The sequence below is a fragment of the Arachis stenosperma genome, chromosome 5, assembly GCF_014773155.1.
Source record: "Arachis stenosperma cultivar V10309 chromosome 5, arast.V10309.gnm1.PFL2, whole genome shotgun sequence".
NCBI classification, from domain to species: Eukaryota; Viridiplantae; Streptophyta; class Magnoliopsida; order Fabales; family Fabaceae; genus Arachis; species Arachis stenosperma.
The window spans coordinates 9,963,570-9,989,167 of NC_080381.1; the positions used below are offsets into that span (position 1 = coordinate 9,963,570).

The 25,598-nt window shown below is 29.7% G+C and overlaps 3 protein-coding genes across 3 annotated transcripts; 1 reads left to right on the top strand and 2 right to left on the bottom strand.

Moving 5' to 3' along the window:
- Nucleotides 1-12,305: 12,305 nt before the first annotated feature.
- LOC130980390 (protein JINGUBANG-like) lies at nucleotides 12,306-14,589 on the bottom strand. The gene is made up of 2 exons (XM_057904076.1): nucleotides 14,538-14,589; nucleotides 12,306-13,612 (listed from the first exon to the last, which is right to left on the bottom strand). Exons 1-2 carry the CDS (start codon nucleotides 14,587-14,589, stop codon nucleotides 12,306-12,308), a joined length of 1,359 nt encoding a protein of 452 aa, XP_057760059.1.
- A 1,276-nt stretch (nucleotides 14,590-15,865) lies between these two features.
- LOC130979580 (uncharacterized) lies at nucleotides 15,866-16,177 on the top strand. Its single transcript, XM_057903041.1, has one exon. The coding sequence runs from the start codon at nucleotides 15,866-15,868 to the stop codon at nucleotides 16,175-16,177; it is 312 nt and encodes a 103-aa protein (XP_057759024.1).
- Nucleotides 16,178-16,501: 324 nt separating this feature from the next.
- On the bottom strand, nucleotides 16,502-18,006 carry LOC130979579 (uncharacterized). The gene is made up of 5 exons (XM_057903040.1): nucleotides 17,813-18,006; nucleotides 17,650-17,702; nucleotides 17,051-17,242; nucleotides 16,873-16,962; nucleotides 16,502-16,770 (listed from the first exon to the last, which is right to left on the bottom strand). The coding sequence occupies exons 1-5, from the start codon at nucleotides 17,867-17,869 to the stop codon at nucleotides 16,602-16,604; spliced, it is 561 nt and encodes a 186-aa protein (XP_057759023.1). The 5' UTR covers nucleotides 17,870-18,006; the 3' UTR covers nucleotides 16,502-16,601.
- Nucleotides 18,007-25,598: the final 7,592 nt, after the last annotated feature.

A 25,598-nucleotide genomic window follows, 5' to 3' on the forward strand; every position in this document is an offset into this window, starting at 1 on the left:
AATAATAATAATAATAATAATAATAATAATAATAATAATAATAATAATAATATTATATTATTATTATTCATAAAACAGCATACATACTAATTTTATTATTATTATTATTATTATTATTATTATTATTATTATTATTATTCATAACACACCATACTAATTTTCTAATCTAAGTTTAGTTATTACTAATTTATTGTCTAAATTTTACTAAATTAAAATTTAATTATTAATAATCATAAATAAAATAATTAATTAAATTTTTATTAGTAATCATAATAATTAATTAAATTCAATTACTAATACTAATAATAACAACAACAAAATATCAATATCTACCTACTCCAATCTAATATGTACATATCTCATTTTCCTTCTTCTTCCATTCATTCATTCTTTACATGAGACATTCATTCATTTTTTTCATTTTATTTTAACTAATATGCATAAAAAAAAAACCCAGTTCAGTTCACCGGTAGAATTTACTTACTAACCATATCATTTATACATACATATATAGTTAATTCCTATTTTAATTTCTATTTCTAACCACCTAATAATAAAATCATACATACATATATGCTTAATCTCTACTTAGTGCCATTATAATATATATTCCTAATAAAATCTAATATTATCACTATTATTATTATTAAATCAGATTATTAAAAAATAAAAACTTACATAATTTGGATGTCCAAGATAATTAACAATATGAAGCTCTAGTTGATTTACTTTCTTAATTCTTGGTTTTCTTGACATTTTTGTTTAAATTTTCCAGCAGATTGTTGTGGTCCAACAATGGTGAGATGGGGAAAGTGGTGGGGTTGGGAGTAAGCAGAAAGGGATACGAGAGTGAGAGTGAGAGTGAAAGAGATAGTGTTGGGAGGGGGTGAAACACTGGTCTTGGGATAGGGAGTCACGGGCCAACCAAGAAGCCAGCTGCATGCGTGACGCGTGGACAAGAGGTCTCAAATCGGACCCACCGATTTGTGCACCTTCCGCGTCCTGAAATCGGACCCACCGATTTTCGTTCCCAAATCGGTGCCACTGATTTCTTCGACACCGCCGTCACATCTCGGTAAAACACCCCAAACCCCATATCGCTGCGATACTCCTTCACTGGCTCCATATCAAAATTAAAAAACTCTAAGTTATAAGAAGAATTAAATTAAAAATTATATTTGAGTGCATTATTTGAAATAGTACATATATTGTGAGGTTATGACATTATGAGCTTCTCTTATATGAGTTATTCTGTTCATAAGTTATTCTTATTATAAGATATATTTGATGTATTTTGTGGTTTCTTTTTATATAATATTTTTATACTTATATATAATCAATGTTGTAATATTTTTTTAATAGTAGAATAATAGTTATAATATAATAATTAATCTCATAAAAATAAGTTATTAGGCATTAGAATAAATTATGAGGAGTTAGTATCCTCTTTGTAATATATTCTTTGAGATCCAAAAAAATATTTAATCATCAAACCAATTTTTTAGTATTAGGCTTATAGAAATATTCCATAACAAATCTCCAAACTCAATATGCCTTTTTTTCGAAAAAAATTTTACGAATTTCAGATCTCAATCCAACCATCTCATATGTTAACGAGAGCTTTTTATTTTGCTTACTTTTCTTATAAGTTCGAACTCTAACCATAACTTTTATTAATTGTAGATTCCACCTTGAATTTTGAGTTTGGGAGTTAGATTTTTTAATCAAAGTTTGCATATTGTGGTTCTAAGATTAAGAGTCAATGTAAATGTCAAAATAATTTTTTCTTGATTTTTTTTTTATTTTTTGGTTTCATGGACTTCCCGTGATAGATATCTCCAACTCATAGCTTGTACGTTGATCAAGCATCCGAGTTTTCGAGATTTTGATAAAGACATATCAAAATAAATTTAAGTTATCAGAATCAATATTTATTAAATTTATTATGCTTGAAATAATAATTTAATCATAAAAATATTGAGTTTAAAATAAAGAAATTATTTCTCTTAAATAATTGTATAATGAATTTTTTATTTTAAATGTAACCTATTTAAATGAAACTTTTTCCTATCTAAAGTAATTGTTTGGACAATTAAATGATGAATTTTTTTATTTAGATTAGTTAACTCATGAATTTTTTCAATAAACAATTATTCAAAGACTATTCTTTTATTTCAACCACAAATTTTCATATTATTAATTTTTAAATAATAATATGCTCTAAAATATTTTATAAAAATTTAAATAAAATAAATCATATCTTTATGTATCTAAATATAAATGTGATTTGGCTTTAAAGAGCTTAATTAAGATTTTTAACATGAGAATGAGTTTTCATCATGTTTCATACATTTTTTTTTCTTTTTTTTTATATTGTTCATTTTGTGAACATATCTCTGATAAACTCGTCTCGAGGTAGAATTTAAAAAGAAGAAAGTGTGACAGGCGACGTGTCCCCACAGACGGCGTCATTGTTCATAAAGTAATTTTTTCTCTTCCAAATTTAGGAGTTATCTGAACAAAATTGTTGAAAGTAGGTTGGAGACACAATGTTGTCATAATCCTCCTATTCCAAATTTCTAATGTCCTGGTGGTAGTGGGTGTTTTTACAAGGACTCCAACATTCAAGTTAGCATAGGTCACAAGAGAAACTAAGTTAGAGATCATACTTTAGTAAACGTATTTGGAATAGTGGATATATATTACGAGGTTATGATGTTATAAACTTCTTTTATGTGGGTTGTTCTTTTATTGTGATCTCTCTTCATATGATGCTCTTAGGCCTATATTTAGTCAATGTTATAATATTCTTCTTTAATAATTGAATGATGATTATAATGTAATAATTAACCTCATAAAATTGAGTTATTAGACATTAGAATGAGTTATAAAGAGTTAGTATCCTCTTTATAATATATTGTTTGGAGTCTAAGAGAATACTTAATCATCAAACTAATTTCTTAGAACTCGGTATATCTTTCTTTTGAGAAGGAGTTTTCAAATTTTCGATTTCAATCCAAGTGTCTCATCCTTTAAGGTGGAGTCTTTTATTTTATTTATTTTTCTTATAAAATCTAAAATCTGACCATAACTTCTATTAATCATAGGTTACCACCTCAATTTATGAGTTTTGGAGTTAGATTTTTTAATTAAAGTTTGCATATTGTGATTCTAGGATCCAAAGTCGATGTTTTCATTTCTTAAATGTTGAAATGATTTTTCTTAAATTTTTTATTCGGTTTCATAGACTTCCCGTGGTTGGTACCCTCAACTTGTAGCTTATAAACTCGAGCATCCGAATTTTTGAAATTTCGATGAACACATCAAAATAAATTCAAATTGTCAAAATCAATAATTATTAAACTTATTGCGCCTGAAATAGTAACTCAATCATGAAAATGTTGATTTTAAAATATAAAAATTATTTCTCTTAAAACAATTGCTTGATAATTTTTTTTATTTAAGTGTAATCTATCTAAATGAATTTTTTTAGATCTAAAGTAATTATTTGAATAATTGAATGATGAAAATTTTCAATTTAGATTCGTTGACTCATGAATTTTTTTAATAAATAATTGTTCAAAAATTATTCTTTTATTTTTACCACAAATTTTTATTTTTTTTTAAATAATAATATTCTCTAAAATGTTTTATAAAAATTTAAAAAAATATATCAAACATTTATGTGTTTAAGTATGAATATAGTTTGCCTTCAAAAAGTTTAATTAAGATTTTCAAAATATTTTTCTTTAATAGAGAACGAGTTTTCATCTTTTGCTTTTATAAACTTTGATCTATAAATATCAAGTAGTGTTTTTTGTGGTAAATAATTTGCGTAAATTTTCTTTTTGAATTTTTGTCTCGCAAATTTTAAATTGTTATTATTAAACCTTCAAATCATTGACTATTTAATTGGTCTAGCAATTATAAGTCTTTGAAAGATATAATGATATGATTATAAATTAAAATTTGTAAATATTTTCAGCTTGGTAAAATTTTCGTATTATGTGCTTTAATGTTTGTCTTTTGTGATCATGTATTTTTTGTTCTTTTTTTCATATATATTGTTCATATTGTAAATATGTGTTGTACTAAACTCAATTTGGGATAGAACTTAAAATGAAGAGAATGTGACAAGCGGCGTATTTTCATAGACTACGCCATTGTTTATACGTGTTTTTGTTTTTTCGACAATAGTGCATATATTGTGAGGTTATGACATTATGAACTTCTCTTACGTGGATGGCTCTTTTTATGAATTACTCTTATCATATGATGCTTGGTGCCTTTTGTGATTTTCTTTCATAAAATGCTCTTACACCTATATGTAGTTAATGTTATAATATATTTTTTTAATTGTAGAATGATAGTTACAATATATATATATAACAAATAACCTCATAGAATTAAATTATTAAGCATTAGAATAAGTTTTAAAAAATTAGTTTTCTCTTTATAATATATTCTTTAGAATCTAAGAAAATATTCATCAAACCGATTTCTTAGTATTAGGTTTATAGAAATATTTTAGAAATAACTAAGTGATAAAGATTATAGTTTTTTAAAATATAGAAAGAAATCTATAAAATTTAGGGTAAAAAACGTAAATAAGCCAAGGGAGCTGAGAAATTACGTAAATCTGCCAAACTGAAAATTGCTTCACGAATGAGCCAAAGCACATTACTATATAATTCGAACCAGGTTGGTTCGAACTACAAAAACACATAATTCGAACCAAGGTAGCTCGAATATTGATGGAACAAGTGATGCATGTAATTCGAACCTAGTTGGTTCGAACTAGGATTGAGAGTAATTCGAACTAGGTGAGTTCGAACTACACGTTTGGACGCTTCAGCAAGTAATTCGAACCTAGTTGGTTCGAATTAGTCAAAGTTTGCCTCGAATAGTAATTTGAATTATGCTGCTAAAAAATTAATAATTTATTAAAAAAATTTATTAAAAAATTTATAATTTAAAAATTAAAAAATATATAATTTATTTCATACGTTAAAAAAAAGCTAACAAAATATTTAATTACGAAACTTTTTTAAAATATTAATGAGCTATCAATTCGAATTCCATACAATACTTTTTTGTCCATTTTTAATAGCTCATGAATATTTTTTAATAATTTTTTCAAATTATACTACAAATAATATTTTATCCTATGCAAAATAATTTAAAAAAATAGCTTAGAAAATGTTAGGAGTACTATAAAAATTTGTAATGTTCTAATAACTTAGGTAAATACATGAATGTACTCAAATTTTAAATAAAATATTCTACAAAGTCAATAATAATTTAGAAATGAAAGAAAATATTTTATTCCATACAAAATAATTAAAAATATATTTTATTCTATACAAAATAATTTTAAAAAATGGCTTAAAAGATGTTATGAGTACTATAAAAGTTTGTAATATTCTAGTGATTTAGGTAAATATATGATAAAAATATTTTTTCTTTAATTTCTAAATTATTAGTGACTAATTAGAGTATTTCTTTATTGTCCTAATATAGTACGTCTAAAATTTTTTAAGCTATTTTTTAAATTATTTTGCATAGAATAAAATATTTTTTGTGATATAATTTAAATAAATTTATTAAAAAATATTCATTAGCTATCAAGAATGGGCAGAAGAGTATTGTATAGAATTCGAATTGCTCACCGTATAATTTGAATAAGAGTGATTCGAACTTCCACATGCGTAATTCGAATCATGTAATATCTCACCATATAATTTAAATAATTTTATTAAAAAATTATCATGAATATTTTTTAATAAATTTATTTAAATTATACCACAAAAAATATTTTATTCTATGCAAAATAATTTAAAAAATAGCTTAAAAATGTTAGAAGTACTATAAAATTTGTAATGTTCTAATGACTTAGGACATTAAAGAAATACTCCACATAGTCACTAATAATTTAGAAATTAAAGAAAAAATATTTTTATCATATATTTACCTAAATCAATAGAATATTACAAACTTTTATAGTACTCATAACATCTTTTAAGCTATTTTTTAAAATTATTTTGTATAGAATAAAATATATTTTTTAATTATTTTGTATGGAATAAAATATATATTTTTTAATTTTTAAATTATTAATTTTTTTAATAGATTATTAATTTTTTAACAGCATCGTTCGAATTACTATTCGAGGCAAACTTTGACTAATTCGAACCAACTAGGTTCGAATTACTTGCTGAAACGTCCAAACGTGTAATTCGAACTCATCTAGTTCGAATTACTCTCAATCCTAGTTCGAACCAACTAGGTTCGAATTACATGCATCACTTGTTCCATCAATATTCGAGCTACCTTAGTTCGAATTATGTGTTTTTGTAGTTCGAACCAATCTGGTTCGAATTATATAGTAATGTACTTTGGCTCATTCGTGAAGCAATTTCTAATTTGGCGAATTTACGTAATTTCTCAATTCCCTTAACTTATTTACGTTTTTTACCCTAAAATTTACTTATATATTATAAAATTTATGCAAAAAAATATTAGATACGAGATAAATCTTATTAAATTTCTCTCATATTTTTAGTCACTAATTCTATATATATAGAATTTGGCATCCATTAGAATATATTTTAACCATTTATATATAATTTGTTAATTGTAGTGATATAAAAATAAATAAATCACTACTTATTTTGTAACACCCTACTATACAGAGTTTTATGCTTAAGTCATAATTTAGAAATGGCAAAGTATTACGACCTCTAAAATAAAAATTTAGTACAAATGGTATTGTGGAAAATGATTATAACTAGGAGCATTTCCAAGAAAAAAAGGTAAAACAAAATTCGTAACTCGAAAGCGCAACACTTCGATCGATAATGTGACGAATAAGGATAAACCAATGTGAGATTATATATATACAAAAGAGTGTCAAAAATGGAAATATCAAAACTCAAAATCCGGTTGCGAAGATAACCGGTCCGAGCATAGCAATATATACATATAATAAAATAAGGAAACCCCAAGAAAACCCAAAGGGACATAAATACAGAAAACCTATTCTCCGAAATCTCCTATAAGAGGAGTCATCACAGTTTGTATTATTCAATGGAGATAAAAGTATCTAAGCAAAACATATAAGACTAAAACAGGGCCCCAAGAACAAAGGATCTTCGCTAATCCAGAAGTCTCCAGTATGCCTCAACGAGAAGCCTCGCGTCCTGCATCTGAAAACCACAAAATTCACATGGGTAAGAATCAGAGGTTCTCAGCATGGTAACAGTTCCCACATATATAACATGTAATAATAGAGGAAAGCCGAAGGTAATCCTAAAACTTCCTCCATATAAAATCAAAGCTTATAAACAAGCTAAACCATAAGTGGCAACTGACTAAAGATCCTTCAGTCTAACTAATACTTCTTTTTCCAATTCCTTCAGACCTCCCAACCACCAGCAGGAGTACAATATGGCAAACAAAGTTATTTCAGATAAGAGATATACAAGTAGGAACAGATAATAAGACATTTAGACAGATAGCAAGTAATATGCAGTCAAGTAGGCAATCTCAAACAGTTCACATAGATGCATATGATGAATGCCTGTCCCTAATGGCTGATGATATCATCTGTCGATTATAGAGCCAACCCGATAAGTCCTGGTAGCTAACCATTGGACTGTCCCTCTGTCGTGTCTCCCCAACTCGAGTTATACTCAATATAAACTTGATCATAATCATGATCCATATCCATCACCCTCACTGGTGAATATTTATGGGGGTGAGCTCATCCGGGGCTTTCACAATGCCCGGCCACCCTGACGACATAGGGTCAAAAGAGCTTCAAGTCTTAACCTGGAGCACGTGGTGGCTAGCCACTGCTTCCTCCCAGGAAAACTCTTATCTCCGATAGTTGAAGTGCAAACATTCACGATTTATTCAACAGCATATATGTATTTATTCTTAGCCATAATCATGGCTCCGCCGTAACACGGCAATAATCTAGTCATCCAACTCACGGTTAAATCCATAAACAGTCAATTCATTAACAATTAGGGCCCTTCGGCCCATGGCATAACAAGCACTTCCCCCGCCATCCTCCGCATCTCACATAATTATTTTTGAATCTCATTGATCATTCGTTTTTCCCTTGCTTCACTCGCAAGTTACCACATCCCGTAGCTCCTTTTCTCGTTGCTAGGCATATCATAATGATTTAAGACACAAGTGGTGAGATCGAAGGCTTAGAAGTGTGAAATTTGACTTTTAAAACTTAAAAATCAACTTTGAGATGAAAACAGGGTCACGCGTACGCGTACTCCACGCGCACGCGAGGATGGCCACAACGCTCATCGACGCGTGGATTGAAAAACAGCCAAACGACGCGTACGCATCAGTCACGCCTACGCACTGGTACATTTGCGCCCCAGGCACAAAACTGGCACAACTCTGGCATAACTCTCGAAAAAATGGCTGGGCATTTGGTGCAGCGCATCGACGCGCCCGCGCACACCGCGCACGCGTGGATGGTGCCTTCTTGAAGAAGGGGGTCATTCTGCTAAAAATTTTCTAAGTTAAAAGCTGCAGAATTTACATATTCAACCCCCAATCTTTCGATGGACATAACTTTCTCATTTTAAATCGTTTTTCGCCCGTTCTTCGAACGGCATGGACATCCCGGATCCAATTTCACTTCTAAACAGGTTTGGCACAAAAACGTGGATCCGGAGTCCATGTTATATCCCATCAAAGTATGCCCAAAAACCATATTTTCATACAAAACCACAAAGTGCCATTTTCAAAACAAGCAATTTTCAACTCTTTTCAAAATCAACCAAAACATGCCAATTTCATCCCTTTTCTTTGAAATCAATCAAAATATACCAAAATCAACATCAAGTCTCCTCAACTCACACATTAACACTTTACCATAATTCACAAAACATCATCCCACCATTTAAACACTTCTCAATCAAATAGCTAAGAGGCAAACACATAAACATGTCATACATACTTTCTCATCCCAAATTTTCAATAATACCATTTCCAACCATCATTGTACATAATCAATATCATACTCACCATCAACATGGTTTCAACCACAATTCAACCTTAATCAATCATCGAGCATATATCACAACATGCATATTTCTCATACATCATACCATCAAGGCATCAATAATCATCATTATATATATGACCATATCATATATCTCAACCATTCAACAACATCAATAATTCAATGCCTATCTTAGGACCTCTAGCCTAAGTATTTCCCACCGCATTACATATTAAATACAAGAAACCGAGACCATACCTTAGCCGATTTCCCAAACTCAACCGGAGCACTTCCAAACCACTTTTTCTCAAGCTCTCAAGGTCTCAATACCTCCAAGAACATATTTTTACATACAAAACCCTCTTCAAGCTTTTTAAAGTCTCAATCAAACTCCAATGTACACATATACACAACCTAAGCCACAATCATCATACCTATACACAACATCTCAATATCCAAACATCATAGAATAACAAATTACACTAGGGTTGAGAATCTTACCACATCCAAGGTCCAAGGAGACAAGATTAATCTTCTCCTTCAAGAGAGTTGGGTCCTATAACATCAAAGAGCCCAAAATCTCAATATTTTTGTTAATGTAACTCGAAATCAAAGCTAGAAATTTGAAGAGCAAAGCGTGGCTTACCTCAAGATTGGTTGTATGGGTTTTGTAGAGCTCTTCGCAGTGAATGCATGGCTGCAAACGGTGCGGAAATCAGAGCTCTAGATCAAAAGTTATGGTGGTTTGAAGATCAAGGGAGAGATAGAACTTGAGAAAGTGTTATTTCCCCCTCTATTGTAATTTCAGCGTGTGAGTGTGTCAATTGAGGAGAGAGAGTGCTGAAAACTAGGGTTTTGGTTTAGTTTAGTTGGGCCAATGGCCCACTTTGGGTCTGGTTGGCCCGGTTTGATCCGTTTGGTCCAATCTTAGTCCGATTTCTATAAAATTGGTACCGAAATTCTCGTCTCAATCTCCTCTATCATATTAAGCCATAAAAATCACATTTTTAGCTTTCTAGAATAAATTCTCATTTATGGGTTAATAAACCGTTAATTAATCGGGTTTTACATATTTAAATTATCATAAATTTAAATTGATAAATATCAATTTAATTTTATCATTATATATAATTTATTTTCAACACATGATTAACTAATAACTTATTTTTGGAGTAAATAAAAAATCTTAACTAAATTAGTCTATCCAATTTAAATGAAGTCAAAACTTACAAGTTAGTTTATCCAAACTATCATCTTATCAATTTATTTTTTCTAAACTTATAAAGTTGTATGTTTAGTAATTTTATCTTTTTACACTTGTTATTACTTATAGCTATAATTTTTTACTTCAAAATAAAAAAAAATTGCATCTTTTCGCATATAAGATATGTAGGAACTTTAATTTAGAGACAAATTAAAATAAAATTTAATTTGTTATTTAAAAATTAAATTTTTAAATAATAATTTGCATATCTTTCATATTTTTATTAGCATCCAATCCTCTTAAGAGAAAATAAAAAAAAATGTAATGTTACACATTGAGATTATGATATCGATCTGGTCACATTCTATTTAGCATTTAGCACTGTATTATTGAATATGAATATACGATCGAGAGACTATTCATGATCCAGACTGTATTCAATAATGAGACTATGAGAGGTATATATGTACACGTCACGTCACCCAAGGTATAATAGCATACTGTAATCTAGTTAATTAACCTAATCCAAGTTGAGGAGCTCGTTTTGTTTTGGCTATGCTTTAGTTACAGTGTAATCTAATTAAATAAGCACTAGGATGGTCGTGCTATTGTGTTATAGTCATATGATATGACCAATCATGAAAGGATCTGCTGCTGCGAATATACTAATCTTAGCAGCTGCAGAATCAGATTCCACGTTCCCGCAGGAACACCAAGCATAGCATAACTTGTCTTTTATCACCACTAGCTCCTCAGCAAAACGAAATTGCCTTTCTGGGTTCTTTCTTTCTTTCGTTTCATCCACTCAATATTTTCTCCCACTATTTTCTTTCTTGAGCACTTTAATTACCAATTTGGTAAAGTTTTTATTTTTTAAAAGTAACTTATAAAAGTTAATTTTTAAAATATGACTTTTTAAAAGTTATAGTATTTATGTTTGATAAATCAAATCAAAAATAATTTTTAATAAACATAAATAACATCAATTGTGTTTGATAAAATAGTTTTTAAAATTTAAAAATACTATAATAAACATAAATGCAAGCATTAAATTTAAAAATTAGTTAACATTATGAGGTTATAATTATATTAAACTTTTAAATTTTGAAAAATACCAGCCAACTCTAAAAAGTTTTGTCCTATATGCTTTTAAAAGTACTCCAATTTTTTAAAAACTGTAAATACAAACACATGATCTTTTTTATTTACCAAACACAAAATAAAAAATTTGAGCTTTTAAAAAGCACAAGTACCTTTTCAAAAAATTTTACCAAACAAGCCTGTGAAAGTATATATCCTCTTCTCATTATTGAAAAATCCCGAAACTCAGATTACTTACCAATTCTTGTTGGTCAAAAAAATAAACCCATATTATTTGCCCCAATGTTTATGCATATTTTAATTAAAATAATTGATAAAAAATAAAAATAAAAAAGTTATACAATAAAAAATATATAACATCGAATAAATATAATTTCTGATAAAAGAATTGTAGTTGATTATGACATTATTTACTCACCGCAGCACGTGTTCCACCATCGCTTTCTTGTTTTGTTTTTCTTTTGTTTGGTAAATCCATCGCTTCTTGTTTTACATATATAGATGTACGTTTTTTTTGGCTAGGAGTCGAAAATCAAATTTACTAACGTCACCGAAAAATGGGCTTGTATTGTCCTTAAACCCAAGAGAATGCCCTCTTCATCTCTACTTCGTATGTGAAGTTTAACCCAAGGGAAACTCATTGATTGATCAAAAGCCCACAAAGATAACTTACTCATTGAGATAGAATTCATGCAAGCACATCATACACGTACATAACTGATCCAATCCAATAAACCCTAAAAGCGGACACACATCATGCATAATCCATATTCATCAACCTTCCAACCTAGCATTATCATATTAAAAGAGTTCACATAAATAAAAATTGCGGAAAAGAGAAATTAGAGAAAATAAAAGTCATATAAATAATTCACATACTATACCCCTACAAAAAAGAAAAACAAGAGCTTGAGAAATCATGCATGCATGCATGATGTGTTCCCATAAATGTAACTAACTAATTTATTAGTATCTTCTGGAGCCCATTTTCCTCAAAGAAGAGACCCTGGGGAACTCAGAACTAGTACGAGATTGCTGGTGGCCGTGTTGGGAGGGCGGCGCGTTCTCGCAAACTCTCCAAACCTTGACGGATTTGTCCAAGCTGCCGCTATACACAATCCACTTCTTGTCATTCAACATGGCCTCCGGGTCCTTCTCCACCGCCAGACACTTCACCGGTCCAGTGTGACCGGTTAACGTCGTCAGGCAAACATGCTCGTTGCTAAGCGTCCTCTTCCAGACGCAAATCCCCATATCCGCCGACCCACTCAATATCAAGTTCCCCGCCGTCGCCAAACACAGCACCGCCAGTTTATGCCCCCGAAGTATCCCCATGTGTTCGTACTTTGTCCCCCTCACCCAGAAGTTCACCAACCCGTCCGACGAACCGCCGTACAGAACATTCCCGTCGGCGTTTATCACCAGCGCCGTCACCGCACACTCTTGCTTCAGCAATGTCTGCTGGAAGAAGTGTTTCGTTCCTTTCGCTTGCATCTCGCGCCGCCAGATTTTGACAGTGCCATCCGCGGACCCCGAGAACACCAAGCCTTCCGGCGCCACAACCAAGGAGTTAACGGCGTCGTCATGCGCCACCACAGACTCCAAGCACTTGAAGTTGGAGGCTCGCCAAACCTTGAAGGTCTTGTCCCAAGAAGCTGAGTATATGAAGGCATAGTCCTCCGTGACACTAAGGCAGGAGATGGCGTCGTAGTGCTTGATCCAAAGCACATTGCGGTTCTTTCGAACCTCGATGTAGTTGCTGGGTCTCATGGAGCACTTGATGTAGTTTCTGAGCGTGGGAAGAGTGGCAATGCGTCTGTGTATTTGTTCATTTCTCGAAGACACCTTCCAAACCCTAATCCTGCCGTCTTGGTGGCCGGTGATAATCTTTTCACCGGCGATGACGATGGATTTGACCAAGCCACTGTTGGATTTGAAGCCTGCAAACTCCTTCTGGTTCTTCCAAACCCTAATGTTCTTGCTGTCGGAGCCGGTGTAGAGAAGGTCCCTGGTGGCAGCGAGGGAGTATATGTGGCCTTCTTCGCGGACGAGCGAGCCAACGAGAGCTTCATCGTTGGGGTTGGTGAAGCCATCTCCTCCAATGTTGGTGTTGTGGTTCATGTGAGAGGACCATGGAGACTTGGCAAGAGGAGAGAGTAAGGAATCATTGTCAACGGCCATTTGAGCAGTTTCTAATAAATGTGGGGCGTCAATGGTGATAAGGGGTTTCCTAGTGTTCCCGTCGGAGTTGTAACCGTCCATCTCTTCGTCTTCTTTCAGACACACTCATTTATGTGTTATTATTCCAAACATGTAAACATTGTATCTCATTCTATGCTTCTTTCTGTAAATGATGCCAACTACCCGCCAAACAGTGCTTCTATCTTCATTTTCTCTTTGCCTTAATTAAGCTCATTTCTGTAAACCGTAAGTCTATAACTAATTGGGTCATGACATGTCATCATTGTTCTGTGGATGGATAAGTGGAATCCCATAATTAGATAAAAGACTAGACCAGTAAAAAGGATGTCTGACTTTTCTTGTCGCCCTCTAAAAGTTTTTTTTGATTTGGTCAATTCACTAAATTTAGCCCCTTTTTTTTCTACAACAAGAAAGGTTGCAGCGTTTTAATACTATGTTTTTTCTAAGACGGGCAAAGCCTGTATAGAAATTTAGAAATGTGACGAAGGAGTTTGATGATTACTACTTTAGCAACAAGAAATACATGTGACCGTAGAATAAGGAAGGGGAAAAAAAGGAAAAATCCAACAACATTGTGTATACCAAATTCATTGAAAAGTCATAACCATTTTTAATTTAGTTTTTTTAAAGGATCGAGACTCATACCATTATCTACAAATAAAGTTAATAATTGATAATGGTTAAATAATTTAATATATTTAATTAAATTATTTTATAATCATTTTTAATTATTTAACTTTACATGAAGATAATTATTTTTATTTGAAAAAAAGAGTAACAACTTCTTTTTTATCAGATAATAAAATAGAGAATAAGAGGTGAGAGGTATTTAAAGAAAAAAAAATATTAACGAACTAGCCATGATGAGAAATTGATAGATGGAAACCTCATCGAATATACATAGATTATAATCAATCCCTTTATAGCAACATTCAAATCAGGAAGTATACTGTATAAAGAGCAACCTATATAGATGTGAGGGTCTCGTGGTTTTACTTGGAATATAGAAACAACTCTTATAGTCCATTGTTTCCTTTTTCTTTTCCATTTAGCTATATCATCTCCGTGCAAAGAAAGAGTAATCAACTATCCCTTCAAAATTAAATTACCTACTAAAAGATATATAACACGTGCAAGTCTCTTCTAGTAAGTAGTCTTTCGATTAGGTTCGTAGAGCATACTCAATCTTTGTGTGGCTTCGAATTGTTCGTTAGTTTTTTAAACATTTAAAATAGTGTAATTTATACTTATTGCGCAAATTCTTTTATAGAAAAGCACTCAAATAAAAACGCCTAAAATATTTTTTTTAATATGTTTTTTCAATAATTAAAATTTAATATATAATCAATTAAATTATTTTTTTTATTAAAATTAAACTATACAAATTAATTTAATCGAAAAAAATAAATCAAATTTTAAATTAATCTAAATTAATATTATCTTTTATAAAAAATAATTACAATACCTCCATTATAAAAAAATAACTAAAATACTCCTATTATATATATTAATTTTGATAATCCTAAATTTTAACTCTTTTCTTCTCTGCCGTTATAAAATTAGAACTAGAATTTTCAAAATTAATATATGTATAAAATAGGAATATTTTAGTTACTTTTTTATAATAGGAATATTATAGTTATTTTTTATAAAAAAATATTAATTTAGATCAATTTAAAATTTAATTTATTAGTTTTTTGGCTAAACTGATTTATCCAGTCTAATTTTAATAAAAATAATACAATTTAATCAATTATATGTGTTAAATTTTAATTATTAAAAAATATCTTAAAAAATGACATTTTTGACATCGCTCACTCTTTTATTTCCTGTTTACTATCTTCTTTTGTTTGCAGTATATTGTTAGGAAATTTTTCAAATATCCTATAATAACGAAATTCAACTAATTTTAACATCGATATTCTAAAAACATTTGAAATTCTTCAAGTTAGTTAAAAAAGTTTCCTTCCTTTCCCTCTAATTTCTATCATTTGACATCACACTCTACAGCCAACCGAATTCATTGGTGGTTTCATGATAATGTATTGAATCACGATGCATTCGCCAGTTTCCACGCACTCTTTTGTCCCTACCACCACACTTTCGTTTGCACTGCATCCCCTTTTGAGAAAAAACAACGGGCTTTGGCCTTGAAGAAATAAATAATCGATCCCCTTAAGCGAAAACCACTAGCTAACCTATAGTAGTAAAATTAAAACAGCGGAGCTCAAATGGATTTATATCTATGGCATAGATCTACTTTCTATAAATATTTGAGCTTGCTCTGTCATTTCAACTCTTCTTGAGCAGAAAACAGAGAGAAAATGGCTTTCATTATTTCCAGAGGTGAATCTACTTTCTCAGAGACTGAGAAATCAAGTCTTGAAGAACACCTAGAGGGCAAGGACTCTGCAATAGTGGACAAAATCTCATCCGAGCTCCAGTTGAAGTCATCTTTGTCATCCAAGGCCTCATCTCAAAGCCTGAGCAAACAAGCTGTTCTTCAGCGCATCCGTCAGCGAAAGCTGCTTAACAAAATCAAAAGCACTGTTGAAGGTTTTACCAGCAGCTCCGAAGGCAACACGGCCACGGAGCAGAGGTGGCTCCAGCAAGAAGACTCTTTCTCTGCACCTTGACCTTAAGCTACCAACCAACAAGTGTATATTATACATCCCTATATGAGACATAAGACTAGTGAATTATTGATTAATTGTGGCTGCTAACGTTAAGGTTGCATTTGCGGTCGAGTACCAAGATTGTAGCACTAGATTTTCATTAGCAAAACCGAAGTTGTATTTTATTATTTTGCATTCAAATGTCTTTGGGCTGTGTTCTAAACGGGAAATTCTTTCATAGTTATTCCTTCATCTCAATGTATCTCAAGGTTTGGGAATCCTTTTCCTTAGAGCAAAAAACACTCTCGATAAATAACTATAAATATATCTTGAATATCCTATATGTTAGTACAATTATCCCAGGACAAAAATCAATAATATCAAAGATGCAAATAATTCCGAAACGCTTGCACCTATTGGCAATAGAAAAGAAGGAAAAAAATGCTCACTTCTGTAATATCACACCAGACTTAGAAAGGAGCCGAAATGCTCTGTTGGAATTGTTCAATGCAGAGGATGATCTCTGGACTGACATTTTTCTTTTTTTCAAGAACTCTAAGGCACCCTGTACACATTGAGGAGGGCCTAGTTCGCTCAAAATAACAGGTTCCAAACTGCAAACCATTATCAGAATAGATAATATTAGAAATGAACAAGCAACATGATTAATACATTAATTGCTCTTAGAAATAAATAAAGGATGAAATCCCCCTCACCCTGAGTTCTTTGATTTCCTCTTCTTTGAAGTGGCAAGCTTTGTTTTAGCCTTCTCCTTCTCCTCATCAGAGTCAGGCAAGAAAACTTGTCTGCAAATGAATTATGCACTCTTACATACATATCTAAACCATTATGCACATTAACATTGCACAAGAGAGAAAGAGAGGTGACACATACTTCTCACGAGCTGCCAGCATTTTCACTATGTCATCTGGAAGAAACCCTGAAGCTGGATTTGAATTATGCTGAGGCTCAGAACCTAATACATCATCTTCTTCACCTTGAGCAGTGTCCTTACTTTCTTTGGATTGTCGAGGTGTTAATTTCTCAGCCCATTTCCTCCTACGCTCTTTCCCTTCGCGAGCAACCCTATTGAGCAAAGTCATGTTAGACAACATTCACAACCGCTTAAGTTGACAAATTTTTCATGAATCCAATAATAAATCCTGGAAAGTAACTTGAACAAAGCTGAATAACACACAATCATATCTCATGAATTTGTAAGTTCTAATCATAAAAATAATGTTAGTCCGAATGCCTTCATAGTTTTATCACTTTATGCATACACTTAACATAACAGATATGTAGAATTTACAAAGAGATTTATTTTTGAATAAAACCGTTTGAAGCCTCGCATATTTCAACCGAACATAGTTTGTGGATTTAACCAAATAAATAAATAAATAAATAATTTCTAGTTTCACTTGGGAGGGAAACAACTGAAACTGAAATTTAGGTAAGCATAGAAAATAACAAAGCAGTAAAGCGTTTCATACCTAGCTTTACTTTCTTTTTGAATTTTGCGAATCTCCTCGTCTTGTTGTATACCCTGTGAAGCGCAAGCTTCGATTAAGCACAAACTACTTATCCAATAACAAAAAAGGATTTTAATTTTGATGAATTGAACGGAGAGAAAAACAGGGTGAAATAAGGAAAGACCTGCAGAGCTGTGAATTCCTCAGGGGCGTCGGAATCACTATCTTCTCTGTCAAACATTATTGAATATTGATGCAATTTCGAGTTTGAATCTCTCTCTCTCTCCCTCTCTCTCTCTCTCTCTCTCCCCTGTGGAATCGAATTAATAAGAGCTAGGGTTTAAGCTTGTTCAGCATGTTTTAATTTTTCCGTCATTGTTACCCTTGTGAGGAATTGGGCCTGAAATCTTTTATTGGGTCAATGGACTTATTGGCAGTTTCTATGGACACTCTCTATTCAAGACCCAAAAAAAAAAGATATTCAACGCACACAAGGCCTTGACGTGTAATAGTAGTAGGGTGTTCATGGCCCGATTTCAAAGGTCTAGGGTCGAGTAAGAGTCTCAAAAACAGATCCGGACATTATTTCGGGTCGGATTTGGATCAAGGCGGACCCAACTTCACTCAACCCATGTGCATCCAAAGGAAACTGAAAAAGATATATATGTTTTAAATTAATTTCAATATTATGTTATATTTATCATAAGTTTCTTATTTTATTTTCAATCATACTTGTTGAATTAGAAAATAATTCAAAAAAATATCAAATTAAAATTTATGGACAAATTCAAATTCAAATAACAATATCAACTTTTCGGTAACAAGTTTCTTCTTTATAAATAAGTGTATCATAAATAAGTTTTTTTTATAAATTATTGTTAAAATTTTAAAGACCTGTTTTCATTCGGTTTGGACTCGATATAGTTGTGACTCGAAAATGTTTAGATTTTATCGGGTCTATGACAGAGTTAGAGTTTAAAAACTAGACCCAATATACAGGGGGGAGCTTAGTTAAGACAAGGGGGCCATAGCCCCCAAACTTTTGTTAAAAAAAATTAGTAGTACTTTTTCAGAAAATAAAAAATAGTTCAATTGACTCAAATATTTTACTATGACTTAAAATACTAAAGTTCAATCTTCATCTCTTGCTTTCTATTTAATAAACAACACTCTCTCTATCTTTGAGTTCAAATATAAAAAATTAGGTATTTTTTATTTATGTAATTTAATATTATTTTATATTTTACTGTTTATTTAATTTAATTTTTATATAATAAAAAATATTAGGATATTCAATAAGTATTAATATTATTGTAATTGTATAAATTGATAAAAAAATTCAATAAATATTATAAATTTTAATATTTATCTTTCTAACTTCTTTTTTACATATTTTACAGGATATATATTTAAATTTTTATATAAAATAATCATGAAAAATCAAAGAATTGATGTATTTTTAAGAGGAATGTTAATATTCAAAAAGGAGAACATATAACTTTTACAATATCAATACCTGTAGATAGTTTTTTTACTTTAATGAATCACAAAAAAAAAGTGAGATAAAACCTTCAAAAGTTCAAAGAGTTGCATTTAATGAATTTGACCTTAATTCTTTGGAACGAGACCTTAAAAAACGGCTTTAAATTTAGCAATATCACATAAGTCGAAGAGATGAGGTTAGACGAGCTTATCTTAAATTTGGTCCATATCAAAAGTATCTTGACAATTATTTTTTATCTGCTCCCCAAAATTTTGTTTCAAACTCCATCACATGTGCCAATATATATTTAGAGTCGAATCTGGGTAAGGACAAACTCGATTTTACTCGGCCATAAATACCCCTAAATAGTATTAATGGTTTTTGTCTTGCAATATGTGCATTTGGATTTGAGACTCGTCAAAATTAGCAATGAATGAAAAATTTTTAATGTTGGATGCGAGTGTTGTGATGTTAATAGCTAAAGTTAGGAGCTATCTAATCTATTATCGAATTTCTCTAAGTAATCAATTAAGGTGTAGTCAATTAGCCATTTTTTATTTTTTATTTTTTATTTTTGAATAAAATATGAATTTAAACTATTATGAAAGAAATTCAAAATTTAAATAAAAAATATCTAAAATAAAAAATATTTAAAATTATTTTAAAATTTTAAAATTATTATAAAAATTCTTAATTTAAAAAAAAGACATCTAAACTGTATCAAAAAATCTAAAATTTAACAAAAAATAATTAAAATTATTTTAAAAATGTCAAAACCTAACAAAACGAAACATCTAAAAATATTGAAAAAATAACATCCAAAAATTAAGTAAAAAACATCTAAAACTATTTAAAAAGTCCAAAATCCAAAAAAAAGAAGCATAAAAAACATAAAAAAACGAAATATCTGTCAAAACTTAAGAAAAAGAAATATCTAAAACTAGTAAAAAGAATAATCCATGAAAATTGATGTGTTTGAGAAGGTAGGACTGCGGCGGTGATTGAGGAAGCTGTGTTCACGAGGGAAGGATAACGGCTGGGCGTTCATGAGGGGAAGACAATGGACGTGCTTGACGGTGCTGCATTCGCGAGGGATAGAGGGTGGCGGTGGTCGGCGGTGATACATTCGTGAGGGGGAGGACACTGCGGTGATGGTCGGCGGCACTGCAAGTCCTGTTGCAAGGATTGTCGCATGCGATAGTGTTGGATAAAGATGGAACAGCGCCGCCTAAAACACGCCGTGGAAAGAGAGGACGCAGGAGCAGGGACAGTTCTAAGTATAATGTTGTAGGGGCAAATGCTCCTACTATAATTTAGAATTTTTTTTAGTAGTACATAATAGTAATATTTATTTGTCTCTATTAAATTATTAAATTTGACCCGATAATAATTTTTACTCAACTTTCGGTACTTAACAATCAATTTAAGAACTTCATATTAGATGTTTGTCAGAATGATCAATTCTCAAGTTTAAACGAGATTAGTATTCTTTCTTAAAAATCGATTCAAAAGAGTATTATTTGCCTTCTTTTAAAATTAGCTTTAGTTTTTCTATAATAACAACATTAATTGAAAAAAAAATTCCTAACTATGAATATCAATAAGACTTGACTTCTAATTATATTGGGAAATGAATTTCTAAATAATTATTTAGTGATATATATATATATATATATATATATATATATATATTAAAAATATAAAACTTAAAGAAATAGAATTTTAAATTATTTGTTATTATTTAAATTACTATTTGAGTGTTTTAATTTGTAAATTATATATTTTAAAGGCTAATTGTATTTTACAATAACAAAATATAATCATAACAACAATAATATTATATGTACATAAAAAATAATTACCTGTATAAAATATATATTAAAATACAAAATACACATTAAAAATAAATTGAATAATGCATGTGTTTATATATAAATATATAATGCTTAATAACTACTTGATTTTTTATATATGCATAATATTTTTATTATAAAAATTATTATGTTATATAAATTGTCTTTACTGTCAAAATTTTTTAGATCTATTATTGTGCATGGACAAGTGGCACATGTGTTGGATGGGAGGCCGTGAAGACGACTCGCAGACGTGAGGGAGGACGGAGGATACAGTGGCAAGTGACCCAAATGCGATGGAGGGACAAAAATTGTCAATGCAAATCGTAATTTTGGGGAAAAATAATCAGAGTAGAAGGCCAAATTAGGGGTGAATGTTTTATAGCCCGTATTTCTAAACTTAATTCTAATTTTTTAATTTTAAAATTAAATTTTTAAAAAATTATTTAAGTTGGCTGCAGTTAGTTTTGTAATTTTTTTTATCAATTAATTAAAAATATTGTAAAAGAAAAATAACAATTGACCATAGTAAACAAAACCTGAGCCCAAATTACGAAACTTACCATAATACATTAGTAAATGGCGAATTAGCGATCATCATCATATTGCGTTGCGTGGTTATATAATGTTAAAACAAGTGTTTAGAGTTAAGTTTGATTAGTTTTCTATAATTAAAGTCCAATCTTCACTCAAGTATTGATAAATCAACAATTATCAACTATTATTTATCTATATATATAAGGTAACGTTTGTTTTAAGGTACTGGGATAGAGGTTAGAAGATTGAAATTTAGTATTGTGTTTGTTGATTTAGAAATTGAAATTAAAATTTTTGTTTTTATCTTCAAAATTTCAGTATTTCAATATTTCAGTACTTTCAAAAAGTAGGAATATAGGAGACTAAAATTTTTAGAGATTGAGACTAAAATTTTAATAACATTTTATACCTAAAATATATTCATTTTAATTAATTAATTCTAATTTTATCTTTTGTATAAATTAAATTAGAGCTTCATTCTTATTTTAATTTTTGTCTTTCATTTTATACCAAACACAATACTAAAATTTATTTTAATCTCTACTTTTAAATTTTTATCTCTTAATTTCAGTTTTTTAGTCTCTATTTTTTTTACCAAACGCTACCTAAAGACTTATGTTAGCATAGTAGAAATGTAGGCATTAGAGAAGAAGCTTCGATTGGATGGTCATGATTCAACCGTCATCCGAAATAAAATGTAGATACGATGACAAGGAGCCTAAATTGCAATTGACTAGTCACATGATGATAGACTTAATCTGTTAATCATCATTGGAGATGCTAATTCATAAGAATGAATGATATAAATTGACATTCATTTTATGCGAAAGGATAAAGAGGCATACATTTATTTGTCCAATCTAAGCATTTTCAAAAAGAGTGTGTTAGGGAGAGAGAGAAAAAAATAAAATTTGTTTTATTTAATTTTTATTAATTATTGTGAATTTAATAAAAAAATAACTTCTTGAGAAATACAAATAAAAAAAAACATAAGTATATATAAATTATAAGAGATAAGTATATATATATATATATATTTAATATATTAATATATAATATATAAAAAATTTAGTATATATTTAATATTTTATTTAAGAAAAATCATTTAAATAAAATAATTAAAACACAAAATGACTAGATTGTAACTTTTTTAAATTGAAGACGCAATTACAACTTTTTCATATCTATACAAACCGCTACTAATAACAGCAGATTCAAAATCAACATGTTATTACTATTAGCTGCGATTTATGTGAAGAGAGGCTGAAGCAAAAATCGCTATATGCGCGGTTTGTGAAAAAATAATAGAACAAAACATAAACTACCATAGACAGTCGCAATTTATGTGCCACACTCATCACTTTTACCAGTCTTGGTATTAGAAAACTTATCTCATCATTATTATTGATACTCATCTTATCATTTTTCTGGTCATTGTCAAAATTGAGTAATGAGAATCACCACTCTTGTGATCATAATTATTGTGTACAATATGCAACAACTCAGCACTGAAAATATCTGCACTAATTTCTCCATATGCTTTTGGTCTTACATTACTTATCGATATGGACCAAAAAAAAAAGAACAAAGAGGATAATCACCTCTCTGAATAAGCCAATCAGAGATCGAGTTGCTACTGAAACTGCCTTCTCATGTGATTTCTTATACAAAGCAAGGTCTGGTAGTAAGTGTATGTTTGGTTTAGCAAAAATTAAACAAGTTGAAAAATAAAATGAAAATGATCTTGCATGCAGAAAAGACGAGAAAGGTGAAGAAAGATAGTTGATAAATAAAATGAAAATAACCGTGTATGTATAAAAGTAAGAAGGTGAAGAAGGATAGTTGAGAGAATAAATTTTAAAAGAATTTTGCTAGATAGACAATGACTTTTGTGAACAATGTAAACAATGGCTCTAGAATTAACCCAATAAAATTAAAAAACACTCCACTCCCAAATTATTCCCTAAACTCTAATATTAGAATAACTATCCGCACACCTAATGAATTGAACATCCACCCATTGTTAATTGTGCATGAGTAAATCGAATAAAAAGAAATAACCATCCAATTAAAAATAATGAACATAATCATCTACATACCTATTGAATTGAATATCCGACATATCCATTGCTCACATTGTTTAGTATTCTCATTGTCTACTTATACTTTTCCTTTCACAAAAGCCACTACTGTCTATAACGGTTTATGCTTTGTTCTATTATTCCTTTAGAAACTACTACTGCATAACTTCAGGTAAAGCGCGTTGGTAGTAGCGGTTTATGTTAATTTTGAATTTGCTGTTACCAATAGCGATTGGTGTAGATATGAGAAAATTGTAATTGTATCTTCAATTTAAAAAAGTTACAATATGATAATTTTGGATTCTAATTATTTTATTCGAGTAACTTGTCCATCTATTTATATATAATATATTTGATATAAATATAGAAAAAATAAAAATTAAATAAAATAAGTTATGATTATTTTTAGGTGTAATTACTATTTTGGTCTCTATAATTTTACAAAATTTTCAATTAGATCTTATACTTTTTTTCTTTTAATTGCGTTCCTATATCAAAATTTTTTTTAATTAAGTCTCTTTTAGTAATAATTAACTTAATTTTATAAAGATCCAACTAAAAAAAAAATTGATGTAAAAACCTAAATAAAAAAATATAAAAATTTAATTAAAAAAATTTAATATAAAGACTTAATTAAAAAAATAAAAAAATTTAATTAAAAATTTCACAAAATTATAAAAATTAACAAAATAATTAAACCTTATTTTTAAGTAATTTTTTTTAGTTACCAAACCTTTTTATTTTTAAAAAGCAAAAGCCAATAGACAAAAAGCCAACGCATGTAAAGAGCTGCACATGGTGGCTAAAATTCTGGATGGGTTTAGTTAACATTTATTTTTAGGATTGGACATACGACCATAAAATTATCACTAATAATAAATTTTAAATATTTTTATTTAACAAATATAAAATAAATATATTAAAATTTATTTTTTTATATTTTTAATAAAAAAATTTTGTTTTATAATCTTAACCCATCTCTTTAAACTCGAATATAGGAGAAACATGAATGAACATTAATAGTGCTTTGATTTCCCAATCAATAAAAGATTGAGAAACTTAATTCTCTCATTCCCTAATTAGGCTAGCCTAAGCATCAGTACTATATGGTATTAATGCATTAATTAATAAAGAATTTTGTTTAAGAGTGTCGTAGGAATACTTTATAATTATCATCAGTAGAAAAATAAGTCTTTTTATAAATACATTAAAAATATTGAAAAATACATCTATATTAAATTAAATTTTGATGCATTCAATTATTTGATCAAATTCATATATTTATATGACTTTTAAATAGACACCAAAAAAAAATATGACTTTTAAATAGTAAATTGAAAATTAGTTAATTTTACTAATATACAAATAATTGTGTAAAATTTGTTACATTGTCATTGTATAAAAATTAAATTTATATATATAATAAAAAAGTTTAAATGCACACCACTTCATCCAATTGAAATAAAATACAAGATACTAAAGTACTAAGATTAGCTTCAACTGCAGAATTCTTCGTCTGTTGCTATGTCGGTTTAGATCAAAATTATATTGTGCTGAAATTGAATTGACTTTGGCAATTTGCATGCAGCCTCCATAGCCGAATCCCGAATACTGTGTGCCTTTTTATTGCGTGGCCACTTGATCATGCATATTCCTAATCCTACCCATATATATCATTATTTGAATTTGAATTGCGTTTCCAATTTTAATTTGTTGTGACACCAAACAAACACAAACAAACATGGTAATAGTGGTGACTGGTGAGGTGCTGCATATCCCCCTCGTGCTCTGGTCAATGCTATTTTATAGGAACTCATGGTGTCATGGTTGACCGTCATCACTGTATCACAATATTTTTGTTATTAATTACTATTTTATATATATATATATATATATATTTTTTTTTGCTTAATTTATTGTGTTCAATATTGCGAATAAAAATACTTAATAAATGTTCTATTAAAATATAAATATCATAAATATATTTGTGTAAAATATTTTTTCAACATATATATT

Excerpts from the sequence above, each read along its gene's own strand:
- LOC130980390 (XM_057904076.1), bottom strand. The coding sequence starts at position 14,589 with ATGGAAAAGAAAAAGGAAACAATGGACTATAAGAGTTGTTTCTATATT. Across the intron at positions 13,613-14,537 it reads GAGTTGTTTCTATATTCCAA|AAGACGAAGAGATGGACGGT; the intron begins GTAAAACCACGA and ends TGTGTCTGAAAG.
- LOC130979580 (XM_057903041.1), top strand. The coding sequence starts at position 15,866 with ATGGCTTTCATTATTTCCAGAGGTGAATCTACTTTCTCAGAGACTGAG.
- LOC130979579 (XM_057903040.1), bottom strand. The coding sequence starts at position 17,869 with ATGTTTGACAGAGAAGATAGTGATTCCGACGCCCCTGAGGAATTCACA. Across the intron at positions 17,703-17,812 it reads AGGAATTCACAGCTCTGCAG|GGTATACAACAAGACGAGGA; the intron begins GTCTTTCCTTAT and ends TGCGCTTCACAG. Across the intron at positions 16,771-16,872 it reads AGGAAATCAAAGAACTCAGG|TTTGGAACCTGTTATTTTGA; the intron begins GTGAGGGGGATT and ends AATGGTTTGCAG.